This window comes from Schistosoma haematobium, chromosome ZW, assembly GCF_000699445.3.
Source record: "Schistosoma haematobium chromosome ZW, whole genome shotgun sequence".
Classification (NCBI taxonomy): Eukaryota; Metazoa; Platyhelminthes; class Trematoda; order Strigeidida; family Schistosomatidae; genus Schistosoma; species Schistosoma haematobium.
This window is the reverse complement of record NC_067195.1, coordinates 71243413-71271405: the sequence shown is the minus strand read 5'-3', so window position 1 is coordinate 71271405 and position 27993 is coordinate 71243413. Positions and strand designations below refer to the sequence as shown.

General features: G+C 37.8%; 1 protein-coding gene across 3 annotated transcripts; it reads left to right on the top strand.

The window, feature by feature from the left end:
* Nucleotides 1-14729: 14729 nt before the first annotated feature.
* Nucleotides 14730-27993, top strand: MS3_00004303 (uncharacterized protein; the record flags this gene model as incomplete). 3 transcript variants are annotated; one of them, XM_035732653.2, is made up of 7 exons in its annotated part: nt 15388-15549; nt 15585-15695; nt 15728-15820; nt 15853-15988; nt 19156-19192; nt 21255-21633; nt 27588-27701. In XM_035732653.2, the coding sequence occupies exons 1-7, from the start codon at nt 15454-15456 to the stop codon at nt 27699-27701; spliced, it is 966 nt and encodes a 321-aa protein (XP_035586090.2). In that variant the 5' UTR covers nt 15388-15453. The 3 variants fall into 3 exon arrangements, with proteins under 3 accessions (XP_051072361.1, XP_051072360.1, XP_035586090.2); XM_051212208.1 differs by lacking the exon at nt 27588-27701 and adding an exon at nt 14730-14858 and having other exon boundaries at nt 15585-15820; nt 21255-23907; XM_051212209.1 differs by lacking the exons at nt 15388-15549; nt 15585-15695; nt 15728-15820; nt 15853-15988 and adding exons at nt 14730-14858; nt 19278-19316 and having other exon boundaries at nt 27588-27993.

Sequence of the window (27993 nt, the reverse complement as noted above, 5' to 3'; positions counted from 1 at the left end):
TTCCTATTGTCGTCTACAGCCCGTACTGTCAACGGCTTGAACTGCAGCTGGACTTCAGTCTTAGAAGTAAGATTAGGCACTAAACTAGTATGACAGAAATTGCGAAATCTAAACAGGGATACGTCTACTGATTCTTCATACTGACGACGATCCTTAGTCTGCAGTTCTCACGTTTACTAGGCCAAGGAGTGGTTCCAGATACTTGGAGATCGGAGGGTGGTTATCACGACTGTATTTCAAATTACCGGACGGCAATCCCCTTCTATAGGTTGTTAACTCAACGATATACAAGTGCTTACGTGACTACTTCTTATCTATGGACTTCTTTATATCACAACGACACGGTTTTAGGAGGGTGCACTCCCGCACCTCAAGTCTAGTGACTGCTATAGATAGGTCGGCTATCATCCTCAATTATACGAGGAAAAATGATTCTAGTGTGTCTTTTTAGTATCCAAATCTTCAATGGCCATACCTTTGAAACGACATCTAGACATTTTGAACCTACCATCACGCGTACAGATTGAAAACCTGATGATGATTGGTCCAAATCTTGAAATTATTAGCAATACTATAAAATTACTAAAGCCCTCTGATTGTTCAAGAACTGGTAGTATGCCTTCAGTGTTTTGTAAAACAGTGACTGAGGAATATCACTCTCACTGATGGAAGCTCGGAGCTTTTCTGTTACCAGTAGTCGTTATCCAGACACAAGGGGAACTAGTCACATCTCTCCTCATTACAAATTACACTATAAATCATTGATAGCTGTCTATCGTCCTTTTAGCTATTCCTCCTTCATCTCATCAATTTTGATTATGTGATGTGAAACCAAATATTTGACTTCATCCTAGCTAAACCTCATCTTTATCACTCAGCATGATTTTGTAACGTTGCACTCGAAAATAATGATAATAATATATTTCTGCATGAGCAGGTACACGCCATTTTTACGGGCATGATATATAAATTACAACATTTGTTGGCGCACAGCATGCTTCCCAACTTCTTGAGTTTATAGTTGTTATAAAGTAGACTCGTAGAGCGCTTGCTGTAAACCATGACCTTGAGACGCGTACGTCGAGTTTGTTCCAGACGTCAGAAGTTCCATAACTGTGCCCTTAGAGCAAGATTATGAAGAGAAAAAAAGGGAAACAGAAGAGCAGCAAGACACTTGGATATGAACGCCAAACGTTGCTTAACACTGTGTAGTAGAACAGACAGAGATATAATAAATTAGATTAAATTCATATTATCTCTTGTTAGAGTAAAATGAAGTCAGAGGCTCCATATAAGAGAATGTAGTAATGATGAACGATGAGTTGTGATGTTTAACAAGTTGGAGTAAGCTCACATGAAGGAAGGGAAGTCAAGGTTGGTACAAGGAAAGCGGTTTATTAGAAGGTAGTGTGCATATAAAGGTTGAAGTGTTAAGAATACTAATGACCTAGCACCTTGAGTTTTCCAAATACACAACTAAACATGAAGATGGTAGATCTATAATCCCAGCATATACTTTGACTTACAGAAAGCCTTTAACAGGGTTCCTCATGGACGTCCTCTAATGAAATTAAAATATCATGGAACAGGAACTCCATCAATATGTTGGCCTGGTTCCTTCCTTAGAGTAAGATGTGATTAATAAAACTGAACTCAAGCATTTGAGGATTTCTCATTATTACCACTGAACCAATTCATGGTAGTGTGCCCGGTCTGCTTCTTTTCAGGAACTACTTTAATTATGTGAACGACTCTATAATATATGGCAAACATTTCCCTCATATCAGTTACTCGATTGTTGTGTACTACTGTACGCATGGTTTAAATACTTTCATGAATAATATTCAAGATATCAGTCAGTTAGAACTGTTTGTTGTTTTCCAGTCAATACCAGGGCTTCTTCAGTGTCACTTTCAAAAATCAGCAAAAGCCCATTTCGGATTCGGCATAGAATTTGAACGTAAAATGCTCTTCAGCTCTCAGCCTACCAAAATATTTTAGTTCCCAAACTTCGGGAGAAGAAAAACAACTTGGTGTTATCATTATGGAGTTCATGAATAGCAAGTGTTTCTGTAAGACGTTTGATAGTATCCCAAAGCCAAAAACTGAAAGTCGTAGGTGTTCAGAGAAAACTGAATAGCATGATCACAGGGTCTGACAAATATTTGTTCATAGCTTCAGAAGTTAATCCTTGCATCTTCAGGAAATGGATTAGATGAATAGGGTCTAGTCACATATTTGTAATCAAGTAATAAATGGGTTGGCGCACTTCTCAAAAAATAATTTTTTCTCAAACTACGAAATGTCACACGATACATGCAATTTAATGGTAAGATCAAAATATTATAAATGCTAAAGGATTTACTGTAATATATCACTGTGTTAGGTACATTTGTTATGAGACACGCTGATCGTGTAAAAGAGGGGAGTGAGGTTGAATACATAAAAATACGAGTTCAGTGTTAAGGTCGGTGTTTTTTACAGAAGTGGCGCTACGACCTCGCTTTTGTACATCTCTCTTAATACACACTTCATATCACTGAATTTACATGCAGGCCTACTTTAATGTCAAATAATAAGGGAAATTACGAGACTGTTTTCCCATATTCCTCTGACATACATTTGTTTATCTGGGTTCGCTGAGCCTATCGATAAGTTTTTCGCTACTTATTTTACGGGTAATCAAGTAGGCACTCAAGAGCTGATACCATACATCAAGACTCCTCATACTTGGAGTTTTTATTTAATAAGATGTATCTTTTTTCGTTTAATGAGATATCCTTATGACAGATTACCCAAGATCATGTCTCCCAGTCATTACATATACATCTATCTTATTTTATCACAGGTTTAGCTCAATAAGCATTCACTAACTTTGATTTCTAATATAACGTGATCATGTTATTATTATTGTTCATGGCAGCTTATTGGTACATAAGTGTTGTGAAAAAGCCATTTTGAGTCTATTCATAAATTCAGTATTACAAAAGTTTCAATAATACCCACTGTATTAGAACACGTTCTGTAGGATTTAAAAGAATATCTAGTTGACTCTAAAGAAAGAGAGGGAGAAAATAAAGGAAAGAAACATGAAATATGTAAATAATTTAACAGTCATGTTTGTGAAAGCAGAATAAGGATAAACAGTAATATATGTTTTACAGAACATTTTGTTTGTATCAGGCTCTTTATGATTGGCAATGAGTCAATCAGTCTGTGATATTGAGGTTGTTCCCCTACGTTTACTATTCAGACTAACGTTTCCAATTGTATGCTGGATTAGCTGTTATACTAAGACAACCTATAACATCTAACTCGGGCTTTTACACTAAGACTGTGTGGCTGGCATCAGATGAGAAAGAAACTAAAAAATTCAGACAATAAAAGGTCTAGTTGTCAGTTTTCTTAGCACTTTACTCTCTTGATGAACTTTCTGTTCTAGTAAACAGCCTTCCTTATTCTAACTTTGACTTCCCCTCGATCATTTGTACATACTCCACCTTGTTAAATATCATAACTCCTTGTTCTTTATTACTGAAGGCTCTTATCACACTTCAACAACAACAGCTAGTACGAGTTTAATCTACTAATTTGTCATACCTCTGTCTGTTTCATTGCAAAATATCAAGTATTGCTTAGCGTATGTATTGTATAAATGCTTAGCACGACCAGAATCCTAATACAATTATGGCGAGCTTGGATCTGGTGTGTAACGTGGACGCGATGCCATTTTGAATAAAATACCTTAAAGACTGTACTTAGTGTGGTACTAAAGCATAAGCTTAATCATTCACGCTCCAAGATATCTGCACGAATTTACTGTTATTTACTTCTATTGATTTCATCTATTTAATGACTCTACTGTAAGCAAAACGATGTTGTAATTTGTAGATCATGTTTGTAAAAATGGCGTGTACCTGCTCATGCAGAAATATATTATCATTATTATTAAAAGGAATAAATAAATAAGAAGGTGAATTAATACATTGAGATTTGACGGTAGAATAAAGGTTTGCACAGTAATAGTTTTGAATGGTGCTATGAAATTCTTAATAAAATTCAGAGAATAAACGTCAAATTTCAATTTGTATGGGTCGTATATGCGTGGTAAAGATGAAATGGATCTAAAAAGTTAATTTGTTTAAGCGTAAAAGAAACTTCGGATGTTGAGCAACTGTATTTATTTCAAAGGGACAGAGGGATCGAGTGATATTCCCACAAAATTTTATACAGTAATAGTTTAGAATGATGTGATAAGTGTCAATCAATTGCAAAGGATAAGCAAATATCAACTTGTATTGGTCATATATATGTGGTGAGGATAAAACAAATCTGAAAAGTTAGTTTAATTCTGGGTAACACAAAGTGATGTGATTTTATTTGTAGACTTTTGGTGTTTAAGATTAGAATTTGTATAGAAGCAAAAGAGAGAGAGGGAAGAAGAGAATATATAATACATCAAGGGATTAATCGTGATAATAATGGTGAAAACAAGTATGGTCATTGGACAGAATTCAGTTATTCAGATGAAAAGAATGGAAACAAAATAAAATAAACGGACAAACGAACAAAATTTCAAAGGTCTAACAGTTCATGACAGTCAATCAGACAGATATCGGTCTTTCTTTGTATGAGTTATTGATAACCACACCGATATTTATTTTATGACACGAACCGCTTTCGAAAAGTCATCAAGGAACCTTCTGAACCTCGTTATAGTTTCACTGCAACGCTCCACCTGAATATCTGGACGATCTGTTCCAACCATACTGATATTTCGACAAGCTATCTTTTTCGTTTCTTTGGATAAATCAATCATGTCTATTAATTGTATAACCTATTCAGGAGCGTATATAAAATTTTATAACGTAACACTCTACAGGATACAAAAAGGCAGAATTAGGGACATCGCGATGGCTGACAGTGCGAGTTGAAAAGAATGGACGTGAGACAGATGTCTATCCCGAAATCGCTAACATCTAGGGTCAATTATTAATTGAGAAAGGGGACTATCTTAAATTCCTTCCAAGCCTCAACACGTATCGTAATGGTGATATGATCACAACTCAAAAGTCTGGTTAAATGATTTATATTATGATTGTTTAGTATCGTAGGCAGTATTGGTTAATAACCACATAACCAGTGAAGCTGAAAATATAATTTCTGAGATTCACATTTAACATATAAAACTTAAGGAAGGTCAGAAATAGTGACCGGTTTGGCATGATACAGCCTTGGAAGAGTGGTCATTCTGTGCAAGTCACATCTTCTCACGTCAAATATACTATTCTATTCTCAGTTTAAATGTGTTCAGAAGTGCCGAACGTCTTATTGCTGGCTGTCAAGTAGGACGAGTCAGTATAGACGATGTTGTGACGTCCACATAAAATCTTATAAACTAGGCAGTCACATCATGACAAATCTACAATTTTTGGGATTAGGTCTATTATTAAAGTAAAAATGAAAAGTGTTGAGTGAACAAAAGCCTGGTAGATAAGACCAGTTTATTTTTTAATACATTATTACAGGAAGTCTTTCTAAAATATTGAAACCATACATTGAACACTTCGTTTGCGCACCATCCATCTGTTGTCCTTTGCATCCTTGATGATTCTACGGATTCTGTTTTTGTAACATTTCATTTCTATTTCCCTTTCAGTTCTCTTCGGTTCAGTGGTCTCCTACTTTTTTGACAGGCATTCAAATTCAGATTGGTGGTACATACTACATGTGCCTGTCGGTATAAGTAGAATACAATAAGGGTACAGTAATACCGAATTGAACTATAATTCTGTAGTATCACTCCATGGTTTCAATGTTGATTGTCAGGATCTATCATGCAATAAGAAAGAGTGGTGGTGGTGTAGCTTCGTTTGTAAACGTAATTGATGTCAATTTAATTTTGGATAACTCCGCCTGGAGCCCCTCATGGGGCTACTACTGATCCCAGGCCCGGGTAAAGGAGGAGGGTTGGGGATGAGGTTATCGACCCCATCCCGTAGAAAACTAGCCCGCTAAAAAACGCTAACCAGAAAAACTATTTAAACTCTGCCCTGGGAATCAGGTCTTCATTGAGAAGAACTGTGACGCCTCATGATGAAAGCCGAGTTCCTTCGGAAGCCAAAAGGCTGATGCACGTTCAGACAACCAGAGCAACCATTTATTTAAGTACATGGAATGCTCACACATTTCGGGAGACCGGGCAGGTCTTCCGAATTGCTGAAGAAATGAGGAGGTACAACCTGGAGGTTCTTGAGACCAGTGAAACAGATTGGACGCAAGTTCGACAACAACGACTAACTTCAGGGGAGCTTCTGTCATACTCCGGCCATGAAAAATAAAATGCCACACATACACAAGCAGTTCAATTGATGCTATCCAAACAAGCACAAAATACACTTATGGGATGGGAATCTCAATTGTACGATAGGCTGCATTCCATCGTCGAGAAGTGCCCGACAAAGGACCTGACCATTCTGATGGGAGATTTCAATGCCAAGGTCGGAATGGACAACACTGGATATGAAGACATCATGGGACGACATGGACTGAGGGAAAGGAATGAAAATGGTGAGAGATTTGCAAACCTATGTGCCTTCAATAAACTGATCATAGGAGGCCCTATATTCTCACATAAACGCATTCACAAAACCACATGGACTTCACCGGACCACACTACGCAAAACCAAATCGACCACATCTGCATCAACAAAAAGTTCGGGAGGACGATGGAGGATGTGAGAACCAGGGGAGGAGCTGATATAGCATCAGATCATCACTTGCTGGTCGCCAAGATGAAATTGAAAGTTCAGAAGCACTGGAAAACGGAGTGGACAACATCACAAAAGTTTAATACGGCTTTTCTCCAGGATAATGACAAACTCAACAAATTCAAGATAGCCCTCAGCAATAAGTTCCAGGCCTTTCATGATCTACTCAATGGAGAGGGAACCACCATGGAGAGCAACTGGAAGGCGATCAAAGAGACAATCACTTCAACATGTCATGATGTCCTGGGCCACAAGAAGCACCATCACAAGGAATGGATCACTGTTGATACACTGGATATGATTCAAGAAAGGCGGATCAGGAAGGCAGCAACCAACACCAGCCGAATAAGAGCAGAGAAAGCCAAGGTACAAGCTGAATACACAGAAGTAGACAAGCAAGTGAGGAGGAGCATCAGAATCGACAAACGTAAATATGTGGAAGATTTAGCAACGACGGCGGAAAAGGCTGCAAGAGAAGGAAACATGAGACAACTGTATGTCACAACAGAGAAACTCGCTGGAAATCACCGTAAACCAGAAAAACCAGGGATGAAGATAAAACGAAAAAACTGCAGTGAAGTCTGACAGCTAAATGGTCTAATAAATCAATAGACTAGACATCTGAACTCAGTGTTCACTCAAAAAGTCTTATCGTGTTAAAAATCTTCAAGTATGTGGTAACTATTTAAAGAGATTGCAGGTTAAAGACGCATTAGTGATGATAACCTTCTGAATAATGCTGACTTGAATGAGTCATTTGTACGTCAATTTTCTGATATTATGCATCTTACAATCACAAGTTTGAAGGATGGTTATTTTTTACTTTTACTGAAACTGATGCACGAGGACGTCTTCAGTTAATTAACTCATCCCAATTCTTAGGACCTGATGAAGTATCAAACCTACTTTTTAGGTAAAATACCAACGTCCTGTTTCGTCCATCCACAAGGAGCTTAGACGAATCCTTCTGCAGTAATTTTACGCTGCGAATGTGGAGACAGATAAACACAATCTCAACATCAAGGAATATATCCTCATGTAATATGATGTTCTTTTAAAATATATTATTGTCATCCAGAAATAAGAATACGAAATTCAGACCTTCAGCAGTAACATCGTCCTCCCTCAAAACGATCGATGTGTTATAGTTAATCTCACTTCAACCTGCATTAAGTGAGCATACAGATCTGTATCAGTTTGCTAACAAATTAGAAAGAAATACACTGGATGTTGCTATTGCTCAGTGTTATAACATTGTGATTAGCTTGGAAAAGGGCAACAAGTACGTTCGATGAGCATTTCTAGATTGTACCTCTGCCTTCTACTCTATTGCATGATCCCTTTTATTAAAAAAATTGTCAGTGTCGATTTCATTAATTTCTTTCATGTCTTATGCATAAAGAAGCAGTCAAATTATGGCCTTTTTGGCAGTAGTATATTTATATTTGAAGATGTCATGATGTGACTGCCTAGTTTATAAGATTTTATGTGGACGTCACAACATCGTCTATACTGACTCGTCCTACTTGACAGCCAGCAATAAGACGTTCGGCACTTCTGAACACATTTAAACTGAGAATAGAATAGTATATTTGACGTGAGAAGATGTGACTTGCACAGAATGACCACTCTTCCAAGGCTGTATCATGCCAAACCGGTCACTATTTCTGACCTTCCTTAAGTGTTATATGTTAAATGTGAATCTCAATAATTTTATTTTCAGCTTTAAAGATCGTGCGATTGTGAACCTGTAGTTGCATTGGTCCCTAGCCACACAATCTTTAAAGCTGAGCACTAGGCGATTGGGAAACTAGATATTCAATATTTAATGCGGAGAAAAACCCTAACGATGGAGAAACCGGGAAGGTGGAACTAATTGAAGGGTTGGTGTATCTCAGCCTCGCAGGCGTGGTGGATCTCCACAACTTACGTTTTCTTATATTAAATATATTGTTCTATCTCCAGCTTGAATGTGTTCTTCATCATATATTGGTAATCGTTATGATACGATGAGTCAGTGTAGACAATGATGTGACTTCCACGTATGATCTTATAAATTAGGCACTTACATCATGAAAATGTACGATTTTAGGATTGGGTCCATTTTTAGAGCAGTACTAATATCATAGTAGACCATAATTCTACAAACCAATAGCATCACAAAACTACGCGTTTTTTGAGATTACTATTAATTTACGTTTAGGATTTTCAAGTTCTTGCACATAATCCATTATTCTTCTCTGTTATTCGCCATTCTTCTCCAGAGTTTTGGGAAAACGTTCTGCTGTATTGCGGCGACTCTCGAAGGCAATTATTAGGTACTGTGGTTAAACGTTTAATGTCATTAATTATATGGTTGTTAATAGACATCTTGAACCTTGCAAATTTTCGGCAGGCGTCATCCTATTAGATACAAACCACCCACTTTATTCTTCCCGCCTTACATATTTTTTGATAGAACGAGATGTCAGTGTATTGAAATCCATGTACGCCAGCAATTTCATAAAACCTGTACAATACCTTATCCGGCAAACACACTGTGCGACGAATAAGTTGTTAGTGTTGACTCAGACAGTAACTCGTATGCATGCAGTTATGTTATTTTTGCTTTCTTTTGTAAGATAAACTTGTTGAAATATATTGTACCAAGGAATCGTCATTGCGACAAACATCTAATATTGGATAAAACCATTCATCAAGAAACTAATGATAATCTCCCTGGTAATTATATTCGGTTTGTATGTCGATATATGAGCATTCGAGACATGCTGACTAGTTGATACTCCCTAGTGTTTGGGATTAATTTCAATAAAATGCAGAATACGTAAGTTAAATGCAGTCTTGAATTTATTTCACAACAATAAATTTGCCCTGTATTCTATTGTCAGCATTGTTTCCTTCCCAATACAATCACTAGTGATGCTAGTACCAGGATCCATTTGTCTTATGATTAGTATCGTATGTACGAGTCAATTATTAAAATATTCATCTAGGAACATAAACGTTCTAGTTCTTATTTAATTCGTTCGTACTAACCCATCAAGTATAAAGATAATGAATTCAGATGGTATTTCAGTTAACTGCACACAGTTTTCCATTTGGGTAATACCTCATTCGGCTCATTTTTTGCATTTCTTCAGTTCATTAGGGTATCTATGGGTTAAAATTAGTCTGTCTGAGACATATAGCAAATTATACATATAAATTAGGTAGTTTCCCTTATGAAGGATCAGTAGTTGAAGATCTAGGTGTTCGCGTACCCAATGGTCTTAAATCCTAAGACAAAGTTGACAAGGAGTGTCTTTAAGTTAAGCACTTCAATGGTAAACACGGAAAGCACTTTTGGTTAACTGTATAGAAATCATCCTCCGATGTAATTTCTAACCGCCTCATTCATCCTATTAAGAGTACGGTACTACATCGTTCCCTCCCCCCTTACAAAAAAACAACAGAACTCTAGTGCTTATCAAAAGGCGAGTCACTCGAACTAGGTATACCGACCAGTAAGTTGAATTATAGTCACAAATTGTACTCACCACAAGCACTGAATTCCTGTAGGTTGCTATCTGCTAATATAGTCTAAGAAACACCCGAGTCTTTCAAAAAGGGAGCGTGATATATTATTGGCAATAAACATCATATCATGCTAATTTACTAATACTTTTCTTCCGCTCGTTTCACATACCTAGGTCCCTTTCTGAAGGTATCGGTGAAGTAATGCCGCTAGAAATGGAAATTTTGTAGGCTTAAGTTCCTTCCGTTTCGTTTACGATCACTTGAACGTCTGGATTTTCCACCGAGTTCAGATTCGAACTTGTATAGTAAGGACAGAAGGCCTACGGCCTATGTTATTCCTTTTCTAGTATGCTTCTGTGGGTGTCCACTCTTCTCTAGAATGAGTCAACTGAAAGTAGGGACATCACTGCTTCGGGCGACAGATTCCAAGTATTGATAACTCAGTGTGGGAACCTGTATGACACGGGTATTTTGTTCGTTCTTGGCTCTTCTACTCGCCTGCAATATCCTCTGAGATGTCTCAATCTAATGGGATGAAAAATAGAGAATAAGTTAGGTCCGAAATCATTTCTCAGTATTCTGTACATCAAAATTAGATCTCCCATTAGTCTGCGATAGGACAGAGTAAAGAGGTCCAGTTTTTCAAGCCGCTCTTTGTATGATAAACCCCGGAGTTCCGGAATTGCACGGGTAGCTGCCCTCTATACTTTTTCTAGTATGTCCGAGTCACCTTTTAAGCAGGGGCTTGCAGCCTGAGCGCAGTTCTCTAGCTTAGTTCTCACTAAGGGTGTGTATACTGTGGTGAACATGGTAGTATCTAACTTAGTGAATGTCCTTTTTAAAGCCCAGAGGGTTCAAAACCTCTTAGCTGCGACCTCCCGGCAATGGGCTGTCGTTTTAGGATCATTACTCACTGTCACCCCTAGATCCTTATGAGACTGGACTACGGGTAATGACACATCCCCTATGTTGTACATACTAACCTTTGAGTCTCCCAAGTGTATGTAGACACACTTTTCCGCGTTGATAGGCATCAGCCACTCTTTAGACCAGTTTATCATATTATTTAAGTGTACCTGAAGAGCACATGCGCCTGTGGCTCCAGTTATTACTCGCCAAATTTTTACATCGTCAGTGTATAATAACTCTGGGGACTGTACTATACTTGGGAGATCATTTATATGCAGCATTAAAAGTAAAGAACCTATGACGGAACCTTGAGGTACTTCACTAAGTACTGGTCTCCAGATGGAGCACTTGGGATGTATTCTTACTTTCTGTCTACGACCTTCTAGGAAATCCTTAATCCATTTTAAGAGGGGTCTGGCAATATAAAGGTTTTCCAGCTTCAATAGCAGTCTTTTAGTTGTCACTTTTTCAGAAGCCTTACTGAAGTCTATGTAGACAATATTCATTGCGTTTCCGTTGTCTGGCACCTTTATTCAATATTCCCTTGCTATAAGGAGGTTCGTTGTACAAGACAAACCCTTTCTAAAACCATGATCGCTTTTTAACGGGTTATTGTTCTCTACAAATGTCATTATGGTCTTTTTGGCTATTCTTTACAATATTTTAACTACAAAACTGGTGAGGCTTACGAGTATGCAGTTCGATGGAAGTTGTTTTGGCCCTGTTTTATGAATGGAAGTGACGGTTGTGTCCTTCCAGTCCATAGTTAACACACCTTGGTCAAGTGACATGTTGAATATCACATTCATCGGGGCCGCGGTATATTGCGCAATATGTCTCAAGATTTTGGGGGTGTAGTTCATCTGGTCCTGTTGACTTCTTCATGTTTAAAGTGCTAAGAGCCTTAAGCACATCGTTTTGGTGGAAGTCCACGGTGAGCAGGTGGTTTGTTGACTCTTTATTTTGGTCTTGTTCTTTCTCTCGAGGAGGTTGCTGAGTGAAAGCTGCCCAAAAATAGTTTGTAATAGCCTCTTCTTTTTCCTGATTTTCCTCTATCATTTTAGATTCACTCCCTTCTTTAATTAGGTTGAGAATCCAATGATGCACCCTTGTCCTGTAGTTTGTGTACGAATATATCCTCTTAGGCTGCTTGAGTGCAGACTGTGCCGACTGCATTTCATGGTTTTTTTGAGCTTCTCGAACTTTAATTATACGCTTTAATTATACACCGGTCTGCAACGTTCCATTGTATTTAGTGTGCCGAGGCGGATGGCAGCATCCCAACATTTCTTCTTTTGTCTTAGTAAACGTCGAATATCACGGCCTATCCAGGTATGGGCGTGCTTCTTCTTTGGAACTATCCAGGGTATGTATGGTTGAGTTACCCGATTGTACAACTGCCTGCAATAAGTCCATGCCTCTTGTACTGAAGCCCTTGAGTCGATTTCTCAGTTTCCACCCGATGCTGAGGAGTTGATTGCCTCCATATCTGCTTTCCATATAATGGGACGTGCCGGCGCAACACTTTGACAGGCAATCTCAGCCATGAATTTGAATAATATGACTGCATGGTCACTTCTCCCGAATGGTGGGAGAAAAGTCATTTGACCGACGTCATCACGGTGTAAGAAGACTGAATCCAAAAAAGAAGAGGAACTTCTTGAGTCATTTCTTGTGGGATTTCTAATGTTTCGGAATGAAACTAACGCAATCGAGGTTTTTAACAGTTTGCAATAGAATGACGTTATCGATGACCTGACCTCTAAATCAACCCAGTTTATATATGGTGCATTAAAATCGCCTACTATAAGGCTTTTATCCCTCTTACATCGGGACTTATGTTTGCTTAGTAGGAAATCATCCACTACGCATTCTGGACCGCGATATACTACAATTAATTCAATATCTTGCTGTCTAAATTTCAGCTTGCATCGCACCAGCTCACATGTTCTTGAATCATGTGCCACTGTCGCAACTGTTCGTATGGTTAGGGTGCCTTGCGTGTACAGGATAACACCGCCTCCCCTACGGTTTAATCTATCAGCCCTACTGGATAAAAAACCAGTCAACTGAATTTCATTGTCTAATACTTTTGACGTTAACCATGTTTCTGAGGCAGGAATAACATCTGGTTTACCTTTATCCATCATTGTCTTGAGCTCCACCTGTTTATTTAGTAGGCTGCGAGGATTTGTGTAGCATACCTTTAAGTCTGTGGAGAACATTCCCCTACCACCCAGAGTGGTTTGGGGATCGTTTTGCTCCGATCTTTGACAATTTGAAAACCCTTAGGAAAAAGGTTGATTTCACCATTTCGGCGACGCTCATTTATTTCCGCTTCTGTAGCCCGTCTCTTAATACGATCAGCTAGGCTGAGATCCTCACGGACGTATATTCCGGATCAATCCAGTTTCAGAATCCACTTTTGTCCTATTCTATAAAGCTTACAGATACTGGCATTTGAAACTGATTCTGGGAATAGCTTGCTTATTAAGGACTTAATATGACTGAGATCGTGTTCAAATCTAGCCTTTGGTTCCTTATCGGAAGATTCTCTTAACTTATGAAAAATTAATGACCACTCAGCGAGGTCCGTCTTGACACAGTGTGGAATTTTATTTCCTGAAGCCGTCTCCTCCTTGCAATCCGATTTTAATTCAGCGTCAAACGCAGAGATTTTATTCTGTTTTCTTACTTTTCTTTTCCTTGACGTGACTGTGAGCTCCTTCTTTCTCCTTGTAACAATGCCTACATCCATAAGCTCCTCTGCTTCCTTGAGGAGGTCCACCTAAAGCTGGGCTCATAATAACGCTCCAAGTTTCCTCGAAAACAGGGTTCTGTTCATCTACTTCTACCTGTTTACCAATTTCCTAGCTATGTTTAGCAGCTCGACCGCCTCTAGAATCAGTAGAGAAATAGCAGAACAACATTCTTCACACAACCAACGTGGTAATGGCTTACAGCACCATTTACATGCAGCCGGTGTGAGTCCGGTGCACACATTTTGATACCACTTATTGACGTTATCACATTTCATCCCCTCATCGACCGGGAAATAGCATGCTGGTCTACCACAATGACGTTTCAATTGCGCCATAGACTTGTTTTATGTTTATATATAAATAAAATAAAAAAACGGTAAAAAATTGGACCTCAGTAGTAACAGAAAGACCTTCACGCCTATGGATACAAACAATGCTCAAAGATATATTCAGCGACGAAGAATGAGTACCAATGCCTTTCGTATCTTATGTATCTGTACTCGTTGAGTACAAACGACAAGTTGAACTAGAGAAAAAGCGGTACTCTTGAGAATTACTTCGACCAAAAGATTCAATTAAAGCAAAAACAGTAGTCTTCATGCCTAATTTAACGATCAGTACCATAAAAATTACTCAAAGGAAAAATATCACTGTTCCTTTTGAACAGCGCGCGGTGAACAGTTAAACACTAGTAAAATAAGTAAAACCGTCCCCTCTCTACTCGTACGTTAAGTTTGATTGAATCTTCAGCGCAGTACGAATCCCAAGGATTAATGTAAGTCAATGAACCGTCTGTCTTTTGAAATTTGAGACGGCGCTTTGCATCTTCTCCTTGTTGACCTTCACAACGAATAAATAGGTTGAGCGTTGTCGTTTGCTAAGTTGGCCTGTCCCTTTGACTGTAAGCATTTACAAATTTGGTAAATTTCCTTCGGTTCTTAATGGTCGTCATAAGTTTACTGTGTGTCAGTAATTGGGGATTTCAACACTTTGTTCGGAAGATGTCAGTTCACGATGCGTGGTTATGAAATAAACTCGAAGGACTGTGCTCAGAGTTAAGTGATATCTTTCTGTATAAAAGTTTTTAAACATCCATCTCTACATAGCGTTTCGCTGGAACTTTCGAAAGAACGATGTGTTTAATACTCAACTGATCACGTGCTCATATTTTTTTCGAATTGATTAAAAGCTGCTCCGTCTAAAACTAGTTATATGTGGTTGTGTGGTTTAAACCTCAATTATTTGATGATCACTCTTCTCAAATGGTCACGTTACCGTTTCAGTTTGTCAGGACTGAACTTTCATTCCATCCAGTAAAATACATAACACTTATGGAATCAAATGAGAAGCATTTTCATGCACCAAATATATGTATTTCAGTTGACTAGTTAAGCTTTAATTAACAATGGCTTCCGTGTTTTGCCTTCTAGATTGCTCACCTCTAAGCATATTACTTGTGGACGCGATACGAAATCACCTCAGATATTTTGTTTCTCATGTATGCTCTTGATAAGATGGGAGATGAAGAAATCAATTTGAAGGAGGCTCTCATCAGGTCCCTAAACGAAGAGGGTATTTTACCAAAGCTTGAAGTACCTGTGTAATGTTGATAACGTTTCGTTACTAGGCTCAGCTAAAGGCAGCAGTGTACTTAGCTCTGGAAAAGCACAACTATGCCGAAGGAATACCGCTTTCAAATCAGTCCATTCGGTCCTTATGGTCTACAGAAGATGGTATAGTATACCCACTCCATATCTCACTCATTTTTAGCAAGGCTTGATCATTGCGTCCCTATTGGTGGATTTTATGAATATGATGAAACTTGAAAATACGTTAAATGTCCTAATGGACGAAGCGCAAATGGTTTGGTGTTGTTTATGATATTTAGCTTGTAGAAACATCTAGAACTTTTTGACCGAGATAAGTTGATGGCCGTTCTACCTACTGAACGCAGTCCAAGCAGCTCTCCAGTGCTGCTGAACTTGATTGAAACACTTAGACATCTCCGGAGCCAGAAAATGGATGAAACGGGTAAGAAAATGTACGCGTAAACATCGTTTATTTCATGCGATAGATTCGTAAGATAGACTAATTTATTACGGCACCTTACTTGTTACGGTTTCATCGTGGCATTCCCTTGTAGTTCCTTTACGAGAAGTTCCATTGTACATCTTGATTGAACTGATGTATTCTAATAAGGGTGTATAGAAATATGACGATTAATTGGAGGTACTCGCGTAAAATTAATCATCAAAACAGCATGTCAAGACTGCGTAATGTCATACAGTAGACTAGGTTAGTAGTGTGCAATTGTCCATGTAAAATTAAGTTAAATACGCGAATAATCAGCAGGATAAAGTACCGACATTTTCACCGAGCGAAATGATACATCATATAGTGGCTACGGCATTTTCATTGACGGTCTAAAACAGGAACAGAATAAATGGATTGAAAATTGGACAATCCATCCTAGTGGTGTAATAACAGCATGTCAAAAGGTAACAGAAGGTAACAGCAATACTAGACTATTTACATGGAAGTACATTAAACTTGAATTTACATGTTTAAGCGTATTAGTCTGTTGTAAAAGTTTATCAGTTAGTCAGTCAGTCAGCTACAACGTAGGACCAGGCACATATATGCATCGGTCCAAGTTGCCATACCTCATTAACACAACAAGATGGACACCGGATTCATAAAAGTAGTTAATTCAGAGATGGTAATATATAAAAGAAAGATTGCAATAAGGATATAGTACAGGAAGAAAGAATTAGTTCGTAGAAAGAAAGATATGAATCGATTTTAATCTCTTAGTTTAAGGGAAGATAGAGAGTGTATACACCGACGCCATTGTGATCGACTCTGAGCCATGTCACCAAGAGTCTCCAACCATTGGTTACGATAGTCACGCGGACCCCAACCAAGTAGTCTGCATCTACCAACATGACTCAGACTAGAAGTTAGTGACTTCAAGCACTGATGCCACGTTTTGGTTTGGCCGCCCCTAACTTTCTTCCAACCATCCCGAACACCGGTTAGCATTGCACTTCGTGGTAATCGGTGTTTAGGCATACGTAACACGTGTCCCAACCATCTCAGTCGATGAAGATTCACAATCTCATCAACTGACTTACTATCATTCCCTAATACCCTGCGTCTAACCTCACTATTACTTACCCGGTGATCCTAGCAGATGCGAGCAATATTTCTAAGGCATCTGTGTAAATAATATCTACGTTACACCATTAGATTATCCTTTTAGTGATGGCTCTTATTAATTCTCGCCTTATTGATGTGCACTCTTTTGCACACACCTTCGCTAGGGAATACCTACCTGGTCACCCATACCCTGTTTTACAGAACAAGTCAACAGCATAGGAATGATAGCAATTATTGCGTTTAATAACCGAAAGTAAAAGGTTCTAATCAAGTAAAAACCGGGAATAAAGAGCACATAGTGATGCCATAAATGTGAAGTGGGAAACTGTTTGGTACCAGTCACACGACGTTTTTGTGAGTCAGTCAGTCAGTGAGTTGTCCTTGTTGTTTGTTCCTCGTAATTTATCGTTGGAAAAGCATTGTTTGCTATTTTAAGACTACCCTTTCTAACCAATCCATCCATCCATGGTAAACGAGCATGTCAGTCAGTCAGTAACAACGTAGAACTTCGTACGTACGTACATCAGTTCGAGTTGCCACACCACATTAGCACACAGATGCAGTGGTCGATTCAAATCCCGTAGTGCTAGATGTAGTAAAATTATAAGCTGTAATCAGAAACATTAAGGTCTGAAGATGTTATTCAAGGAGTATAATCCAGTGAAATAAGTTCGGGAAGAGAACAATGAGGATTCAGGAGTTTAGAATTCGGGAGAACACAAAGAGCGGATGCACACGCGCCATTGCAAACGATTTTGAGCCATGTTATTTAAGGTCTCTAACCATCGGTTGCTATCATCTCGCGGTCCCCAACCAGGTAGTCTACACCTACCAACATGACTCAGTCCACTTGTCAGTGACTTCATGAACTTGTGCCATGTTTTGGTCTGGCCGCCCCTAGCTTTCTTCCAACCTACTCCTATACCACTGAACATCGCACGTCGAGGAAGTCGGTGGTTGAGCATTCGTAACACATGTCCCAGCCATCTCAACTGATGAAGTTTCACTACTTCATCAACTGATTTGCCATCCTTACCTAGTACCCGTTTCCTAACAACTGTGTTACTTACTCGATGGTCCCATGATATACGAGCAATGTTTCGAAGACACCTATGATCAAATACTAGTAACCCATGGATATCCTCTACTCTTAATGGCCATGTTTCACTGCCATAAAGTAGGACGGGACGAACTGCTGCGCAGTAAACCCGTCCTTTGGTTGATAGACGGGTATCTCGCCTACGCCATAAATGACGCAAGTTGGTAAAAGCTACTCGAGCCTTCTGTTTCCGTGCTGAGATTTCGTCACACACCAGACCACAAGGACTGATGAGACTTCCAAGATAAGTGAAGCGATCGACACGTTCAATTACTTCACTCCCTTTCATTCGTTCGGGTGTCGATGCAACCCAATCCTGAAGCAACATTTTGCATTCCGAGGGGGAGAACTGCATCCCAAACATGCTTGCATTGTTGCTTAGAGTGGTCATAAGACTGTATTTTGTCAGCGTCTTCACCAAATAAAACTATGTAATCAGCATGTTCTAAGTCAACAAGTGAATCTCCTGGTAAAAGTTCAACCCTTGGAAATCTAGACGAGGAAAGTGTTATCTCTAAAAGTACGTCGACGACAAAGTGAGATGCTTGTTACCCGTGAAAACTGTCTGCACACCTTAGTATTATCGACTGTACGACTTAACCTACTGGTGCTTACCCTAGTCAAAACTACCTGTTTGTGAGGACAAATAGTGGTAATATACATTTAGAATAATATTTAACCAGTAAGTGTGAAGATTAATAGCCAAACTGATCCTTAATGGTGTGACATTTTACTGAAGTAAAATGTAAATGAAACCGTCAATAAACGGATCAGTTAACGTTAAGAGATTGCACTTGCCAAATGAGTTTTCTACTTTAAGCGTCAAGTCATATGCACTAACTTGTGACTAACCTCTTCCTTTTGAGTAAAAATTCTACTACTGTTGACGTTTTTAGTGTTTGTTTCGTTTCTTTTATTGTCTTCTTGTTCCTGCTTTCAGATTCATCTACTTCAGCATCAAATAATTCACGTAATAAGTAAGTTCTCAGGGAACTGTATTATTGGTAATTTTTGGTGTCGGTAATTTTTTTCCGTTCATATAAACTTTGTTTCTTATTTTAGGTCAAGCAGAATACCTGTCTTACAGAGTCGTAAAACGAGGTATTATCATTATTATGAACACGTGCTTGTTTCGTTTCTATACGAAATGCATTACATTGTAGCATTTAATAATCCCATCCTATTCCTGCTTAACCTAGTTTTATTACGTTAATCTTTCTTTTTCCATTGTGAAAGCACTATTTCCTGCACGCATAATTCTACCTGAAAGTTACATGCATAAATACCTTTCTGCCTGAAAAGTTTGTGAGTATTTTTTTACTGTAGATAAGGTTTAGAGGTCATATGAGATTTCCATGTATTTTCATCTATGGTTTGTTAACAGTATTCCTCAAAGTCTTCTGACTAAAATATTTTTAATGAACCAATATATCTTTACGTAGGACTGCAATAATGCTAAATTCTCAATATCCTTAGAGTATGAACTGCTAGATTCACAGAAGGCTTTGCAATATTTAGTGTTATTAGTTTGTATAATGAGTATATCCAGTAATTGTGTTGACTAGATTCAATTAACTGTCAGTTTTAACTGTTTATATCATGTTTTCAATCTTCTGCATGTACGTGCTTCAATAAGCCTTTTTCTGTTCCTTGCTATTTTACACGTCCGCGGTTGCTTCATGCCTTCATGGTAGCATGATTGTTTTAGTTTTTGTGCTTTGCTTATATGCTTGTATGGATTATTCAAAGCTGTTACTATTTGATCGTTTATCCTAATAAAATAGTACTTAGCTGAATTAAAAGTAATTAATCATTTGTACTTAATTTTTACCATCGAGTTATATTTCAGAAGACATATCGTAACGGATAACCATTAATATGTAATATAAGTTTGGCTTGAATGTGTTGTGCTGTACAGCTGCTGTATGTAGTATAGGTTTTTGGGAGTCTGAGTTTGATTAATCAAACACCACCTAACGTCCATAAGTCAGGACTTCCTCTTCGTTCAGTCTGAGTTTAACTAAGGATTTTGTTTTCTTCAAGTTCAAAAGATACATGTTCATCACCACAGCTTAAAGCGAAGAACAGAATGTTTTGAATTTATCACAAGTTTCTCCACTACACAGTCCCTTCTCTCAGTCTTTGTTGTTTTATTCATTTTCATGTCTCTATTTTGAAAGTCGTAAACATAAATGTTTGCATATTGGGTTTCACTTCCTATCTCTTGGAGTGTGTGATGTCAGATTCTACTGGTAAAAATTCTTACAGACCTGTAACCTCAAAAATGATAAAGTACTTAAGCTCAACGGTCATACTTCAGTTCAACATATCTAAAATATTTATGTAATATGGTGTGTAGTACTTTTTGGTCAGTGTGATTTGGTTATTTATTCTCTGAAGAAGTAACTTACGCTGAGTCACGAAACGTCAGGAAATCTAATTTTTCTACTCATTGGGATGTTACAAATATATTATTTTATTTATAAACCAATTGGTGTTTGAAAACTTAGAAATGAGACATCTCACTACAAAGCTACTTCACATTCTAGCGTATTAAGAAGAAACTTTTTTCATTGCCAGTGGTAAATCAATGAAAAAGACTGTTGCAAACATATTATATTTAAAAGTGATATTTATAATAGAAATAGTAAGAATCTCTCACACTGTTTGAACTGGATTCTACTGAGGTTAATTAACTATATAGTATAAAATATTTATAGTATCTAACTTACTAATCATGTATATGCCTGTGTATTAGGCTTTCACCTTCATTTATTATGTTCACCCTTGAAATACTTTTTGACTTTTACTAGTGAAGATTGATTGAACAGGTTTCGAATAAGTTTCATATTAAATAAAAGTTAGATCATCGTAACATAGTCCTACCGCATACAGAATACTCTATTAGATTGTTTACCAAATAGATAAACTAGTTGACTATTTTAGTTATATCGGCGTGTATGAAATATTCCTAGTTTATAACGTATGTTTTGTTTTAATTAAAATTTAGATTAATTTTGTTTTATTTGATTTTACTAGTTTTGGATCCCAGGTATCAGATGAACCACTCAACACTCCAAATCGCGACGTTAATGGTTCGTCAAAAGTTAAAGAAACTATAAACACTTCCCAGGAAACTCGCCTTCAAGAAATAGTCACTAATCACAGCAGCAGAACGCAAATGCGTACATCTGTAATTGGGTCTACAGATTCTCCGCGACCTTTAACACCGAATTCTCCAGCTTTGAATAATGTTGCGAAGGTCGAATCCCCCGGAAGGGCGAATTCAGGAGGGAGTTCACCATCCATAGTCAGAGTGTTTGCACCAGTGAAAAAACAGTCGTCTTTAAATGACGACAAATCAGATGTTGATGATGATGATGATGATATTGAAGAAGTGTTAAGAGCCGAAGAGTCAGTAAGTGATTTTATTTGAAAGTCAGTAGTTAAATTTTACTTACTATCCTAAAATGTAAGTCGTTCTCTGTCACTAGAGCTACCACTTACTTTATCCACTTTGTCCATTATGACTATGGTGCGGGTTTAAGGCCATTCTGCATACTTTAGAACTTTAGCTCCTAAGTCTAAAAATTAGACTCGAAGCTATAGGATCTCTACTTTATTAAAGCTGTTAGGTGATATCTCTACCCCACTTGCAGTGTAATTCAAAGAATATTACTCGAACCTGTATTTCGTTACTCAGGTCACGTCTTAATAGTATCACTTTGTAGTACTGGGAAATGGATATCTTGGTTTGTAATAGGCAAAAACAGCAGTTTTGACGTACTACTTTAGCAACACAATCTCTCAGACTTATTGAAACAGTACTTCAAATGAGATTAAAGGGAGGCTTATTACCATTGGTAATAAAAATAAGGGACCACAAAAGTATGCAGAAGGAAAACGGTTATATTTTCCACCACTTACACCTGATATATTAAAGTGTCATGAATTACCAAAGTGATTAGAACAGTTAATAAAAACCCAGCTAATGGATTACCCCAGTTGGTTAAGCGATTAGTGCATCGAAACTGACTTTTTAGCTCTAAATACATCCACAAAGAGGGTTATTTTGTTCTAATGAGGGTAATGGTTCAGCGTCATAACTATTGTTATGCAGTGATTGGTGGGTGTACACATACATATCACAGAACAACAAGTTAGATAAAAACTTGATACTGTTAGACATGAAGCGGTAATATATTATTTCATTTTTATCACACTGACAAAACAAAAGAAAAGCTCATCTAGAGTACCAAAAGATTAGTACTTTTAAACATGATGATGTATACTAATAAGGTAGAAAATGATTTTCATAGTTTAAGTGACGAACTAATCTTAGTTAAACAACTATTTAGAGCCTGGGAGCACCGGACGGCCGTTTCTTTCTAGTCTGGAACTCTTCAGTAGTGCGCATTCACTACCATAGGACATTTGTCTGTCATGAGAACGCTTAACCTCTAGATCACATTCGGTATCCAACGCTTAGATTCCTCAATGCGAAGTTGTGGATTCGTACTGTTGAGGAACTTCACACTAGGACGAAATGGCCGTCCAGTGGTCTACCTAAGGTCAGTTCGTAATTCAAACTATGAAAATTCTACAATCTCCACGAATTCATCCCTCCTTATAAAAAATTGTTGTGGAATGATAATTTTCAAATATAAAGCATATAAAGTGTACTTACGCCACCGTGAAAATATTTGACTGATTCACGTAGTCAGCTCATAACGGTTTTAAGTGTTATACGGATCCTAACGAATTAAATAACTAATTATCTAACATCATGTTCGTTTAAACTGTAGCCAACCAAGCAATATAAATGTCACTGTTGATTCATAACTAATTACCACCTGAACTGAAAGTTGCTTACTCGTCAATTGGGAAACAGTGAATATGTTTGTAGTCCAACTGTTTGTTCTCTAATCGTCAGCCACTTTTAAATAAACACGTTATATACGGTAAATTTCCATTGAGTTTTGTAATGTAGTTCCTTCTATTAGACTTAATGATGCAACTTTAAAAATAAAATCAACATAAATTTACTAATACCATTTATTCCGGTTATGTTTGCGCCATGGTAGCCATCCAGATAAAATAAGTGATTAAATTGTCTCTCTAAACCTGGTACAGTAGTGCAAATTAGCGAAACTTTGTCAGATTATATCTTAGTAATTTCACAATCTATGAGAATTGCGAAACAGAAAGCTGTATTTCTATGGAAAATTTGTGACAGCTGTCATGAGTACAAGATTAGACATTCCTGAATAACACCACTTATCAGCTTAGGTAATTTCTCTGTTCTGATACAATCACAGACGTCTAAGTGTATAGCAGTTGTTGAATTTCAGTCTCGTCATGTGGCTGACTAACCTGTCCAATAGTCAGTGTCTTCATGAACTGATTCCATGTCTTGGTTTGGCCGTCCCAACTTTTCTTTCCAACCTTCTACATCAACCACCATTTCCCATCGAGGTATTCGGTTGTTGGGTATGCGTAGCAGATGTCTTGACCATCTTAGTCGGTAGAAATTCACTACCCCCTCAATAAATTAGCCATCCTTATCTTGTATTCCATTTAGCTTCTGGATGGCTAACTTGATGGTCCTAAAATACATGAGCAGTGGTTCAGACGCCCATAAAGTAGAACAGGGCAGATTGCTGGGCACTAAACTCGGCCTGTGACTTGGGAATGAATATATATATATATATATATATATATATATATATATATATATAGTGCCTCCTTTTATCAATATTTATGTGTTCAAATAAATAAATAATCCTGAAGTAACATCTTACATTTGGACAGAGAGAGAGGACCTCATCCTAATTATGGTTGCATTGTTGCTTAAGGTGGTCAAAAGACTGCATTTTGTCAGTGTCTTCATCAAATAGAACTATATTACCTACGTGTTATAGGTCAACAAGTTAATTTCCTGGTATATCAACCCCTGAAAGTTAGACGACGAGAGAGGTACTTCTAAAAGCATTTCTGTGACGAAGACAAAAGTGAGGAAAAAAGATAACCCGGAAGAACATTTCCAGTAATAAATTCTGATGACAACTCTTATTCGACCAGTAGTGTTCGAATAGAGAGCCTGTACAAGGTAATGTACTTCTATGGTACATATTTCAATGTCAGACACTGTCATGAAATCTCTCGGTTTACAAAATCAAATGCTGCCTTAATGTTGAGAAATGTAGCTATGGTTGTGAGTCGGTGGGTATGTTCGTGCACCGGAACCTGGGCAAGCGCGGATATTTGCTCCATACATCTATATCCAGGTCTAAAACTAACCTGGTTTTCTCGAGTTTGCTCTTCACGGGCTCTAGATAGCCGTCAAAGTATTGTTGAGGGTAATATTTTAGGCACTGTATTAACCAAACTGATTCTTCTGTGATTGTCACTAGAGGATTTTTGTCCTTTCTTATAGACTGGGACGATAGGCGATTGAGACCAGTTATATGAGATTAAGTTCATTCTCCAGATTCTAGCTAAGGACTCAGTCAATCTAACTGCTGAAACTGGGCCACCATACTTAAAAATCTCAGGGGCTAATCCATCACGGCCTGCTGCTGTCTCTTTTAGATTAGTTTTGAATTTCTCCACTTCTTTGAGAGTTGGAGGTTTATGTTGACATTCCAGTTAGGTTGCTTGGTAAAAGCAGGTAACTGAAGGGTGAATGTAAAGCAGTTAAACTTCTCCTACCCATCGTCGCAGTCCCCAGGGTTGATAGTGAATCATTGTTTCATATTTTTCAGAAATAGTCCTGGTGACTCCCGAATATTTAATACCTGTTTCTTTAATATCTTAAAAGTTATCAACTGATGCATATCGCCACCGTCTTTCCTGTCGCTCTTGCCTTATCCTCGCACCACTGTTCACGATCATTGCGTAAACTCTGAGTTGTCTTTGCTCCACATCATATTCGAAGCCTAATGGGATGAGTTTTTGAGCATCTATCATTTAAGTAGATGATACTAAAATCCACTGATTTTCCTTAATCTTTTGGTTATAGTCACCCACAGATATCACTGATATTTTAACAGCTGTCTGGATATCATCCCAACCCACATCAAGGTGAACATAGGTCACTTTGGCGATCACCCAACTGCTTCCCCATTTGTTTATGAAATATTCTTTTGACATTTTCGTCGTTAAGTTGAACTTGAAGGAGTTTTCTTGCTATGGTTTTTCTGCATTCAGTCTGTCACAAACAAACATGTGTCAGTATCAGAGCATGATCTAGACATATTCTTCAGAATGAGCGGCGGTCTTCTATCGAGCCTTTCCGACAATGGCTGATGGCGATATGGTCTATTTACGTCTATCGCCGAGTCGACTGCGGGGGTCTCCATGGCTGACAATGTCTCTTAATGCTTAAAGATGGTGCTTAATAGGAATAAATGGTTGTCTGAACATAGTTACAGCAGCCGATCGTCGTTGCCTATTCGCTGAGCTGCGACACTGTGAAACCCACGTAAGCGTCTTTCACTTCGATTTAAACCAAGTGCTTTGGCGCTAAAGTCTCCTGCTGTTATCACTACGCCCGATAGTTTGGTTTTTTAGGAGAGCAGAAAGCTTTCTATAAAACCTATCTGTTACTTTATCCGGACTGTAGTTAGTGGGAGCGCAGGCAGATATGACGAAGAGGCGATGGCGTGTATCCCTATCTTTCCGTGTTGGGAGACTTTTCAACTTAACATTTCAAACTGGTAGACGTATTTACGATATTTTATTGAGGGTGGTTGTGGTTATGCAATACCTTTCTGGTGTATATCCTGGAATACCCTTCACATTCATACCTGTTGACTAGTAGAGAATCTATTAGGGTCAACACCTTTTGGTGTTGCTATAACAGTATCTATTACCGTAAGCTTTCCATACCTCGATATTATTGTGAACCTTGTGTTTTGGCAACGTCACGTAATTCAAACCTATTATATTTGGTCGCTTTCTATTGTACAATACCATATATACTGTGATGTTTATGCATATAATTATATTTTCTTGAAGTGTGATATCTGTTTTGAAACTCTTGTCCTCTGGAGTTCATGTGGTTGTCATCAGTGAAGTATCGTCACGTATTTGTTATAGATCAGTTCCACATTTTTGACCCAATTCAATTATACAGTTAACAGACTGGCAGAATCTTAGTGAAAATCCAAATTAAGGACATTTTGAACATAAAACACTGTTTCTGTGTCTAACATTTACAGTTTGCATTTATCAATCCATCTGGAACAGTGCAGGATCAAGTATAAAGTAATATTGGTTCCCTTTAATGTAAAGCCTGATAAAAGAATGTATTAAAATGGTAGCTTTGGTGAAATTACAGTAATCATGGGTGATACCTATTAAATGTGCCTAAAAAAAAGTTCATCTAGTGTCAACGCTTTATTTCACTGGATTCTCTTGCCGGATTTTTAACTAAACGTAGAATCTTTAGCGTTTTTGTAAATTTTTGCTTGTCTGATATGACAAATGTTTCCTATGGGTTCGATAGATCCTATCCTTGTAATTGGATGTTATGTTGCAACATCGATTCTGAATCACCGAATCGTGTTTGATGTGTGTGTTGGCCTGAATCTCGAATGTATACCCTAGGTCAAGGATAGTGTCATACCTGTGTACCGGAACCTAATGTAGTAATAATATCTGGCCGGTTGGTCATGAATGTGGTTTGTCTCTGACTGTATAGCGGGCGGATGTTTACAGTAAGTCCTAAAGACGATTTGATTGTTTGAATCTTAAAACTTATTGTGGAGCAGTAATATTTTGATGGAGTTTTGTTATCTGGGCTGGACGGTTTGGTCGTGGAGCTTTCATCGTTCTTCTGAACGACATCAGCACAAACTTCAGATAGAAGTGAAGTGTTCGAATTTATCCATATGCGTTTCACAGCTTGTTCTGTACACTTAGATGTTGATAGGTTCCAATGGACCTTAAATTTATCATTGTTTACTTCTTTGTTTTGGTTGGAAGCTTCACGACCAAACCGTCCAGCTCAGAGAATAAAACTCCATCAAAATCATCCACCTGAGCTACAAATTTTCTCCATTAGGAGCAGTAATATACTAATTCTAAAGAATAAACTGATTATTCAACTTTTCGACCTTAACAGATGAATTGAGATTTGCAGGTAAATTGGCCATGTCTGAAAATTACCATGCTTCTCTCGATAGCAAGAGACTAACCCTATTCGTGTCTTTTTTTATAGGAATAGTTGATGTGTCGAATTCATTTTTCATGTTTATTATTGTTTGATATTGATCATCAGTCTATGCCTATTGTTTTGCTGAATTATCCCATCTCACCCCAATACAAAGTCTTCAACCGTGTATATATTTCATTGTTTTTTCTTTCTAGGTGGCTGATGATACAGTCGACCAAACTGTTGATTCAGAACAGAGCTTAGGCTTGGATTATGTTGAAGAAATACAACCACTACACAACTCTGTCTCGTTAACACGTACTGTTTAATAGCCATGAATTGTTATATTCAATAATGACGTGAAATTTTCTTAGGTTTCAGGTTGTTTTACCTTGATTTCTGCATCGTATAACAATGATTCAATGTTTATTTCCTAGTGTTTTGTACTATTTGTTCCCTGATTTGCAGTTCCTTTACAGCTATCGTTCTAGTAATATTTCCATTCAATTAACAAATCATAATCGAATGATAACCTAAAATTCCATGTGTTAATGCTAAAAATATATCAGTGTATAAAACATCATATATGTTTACTGCCTAAATAAAACATCTTTGATGGGA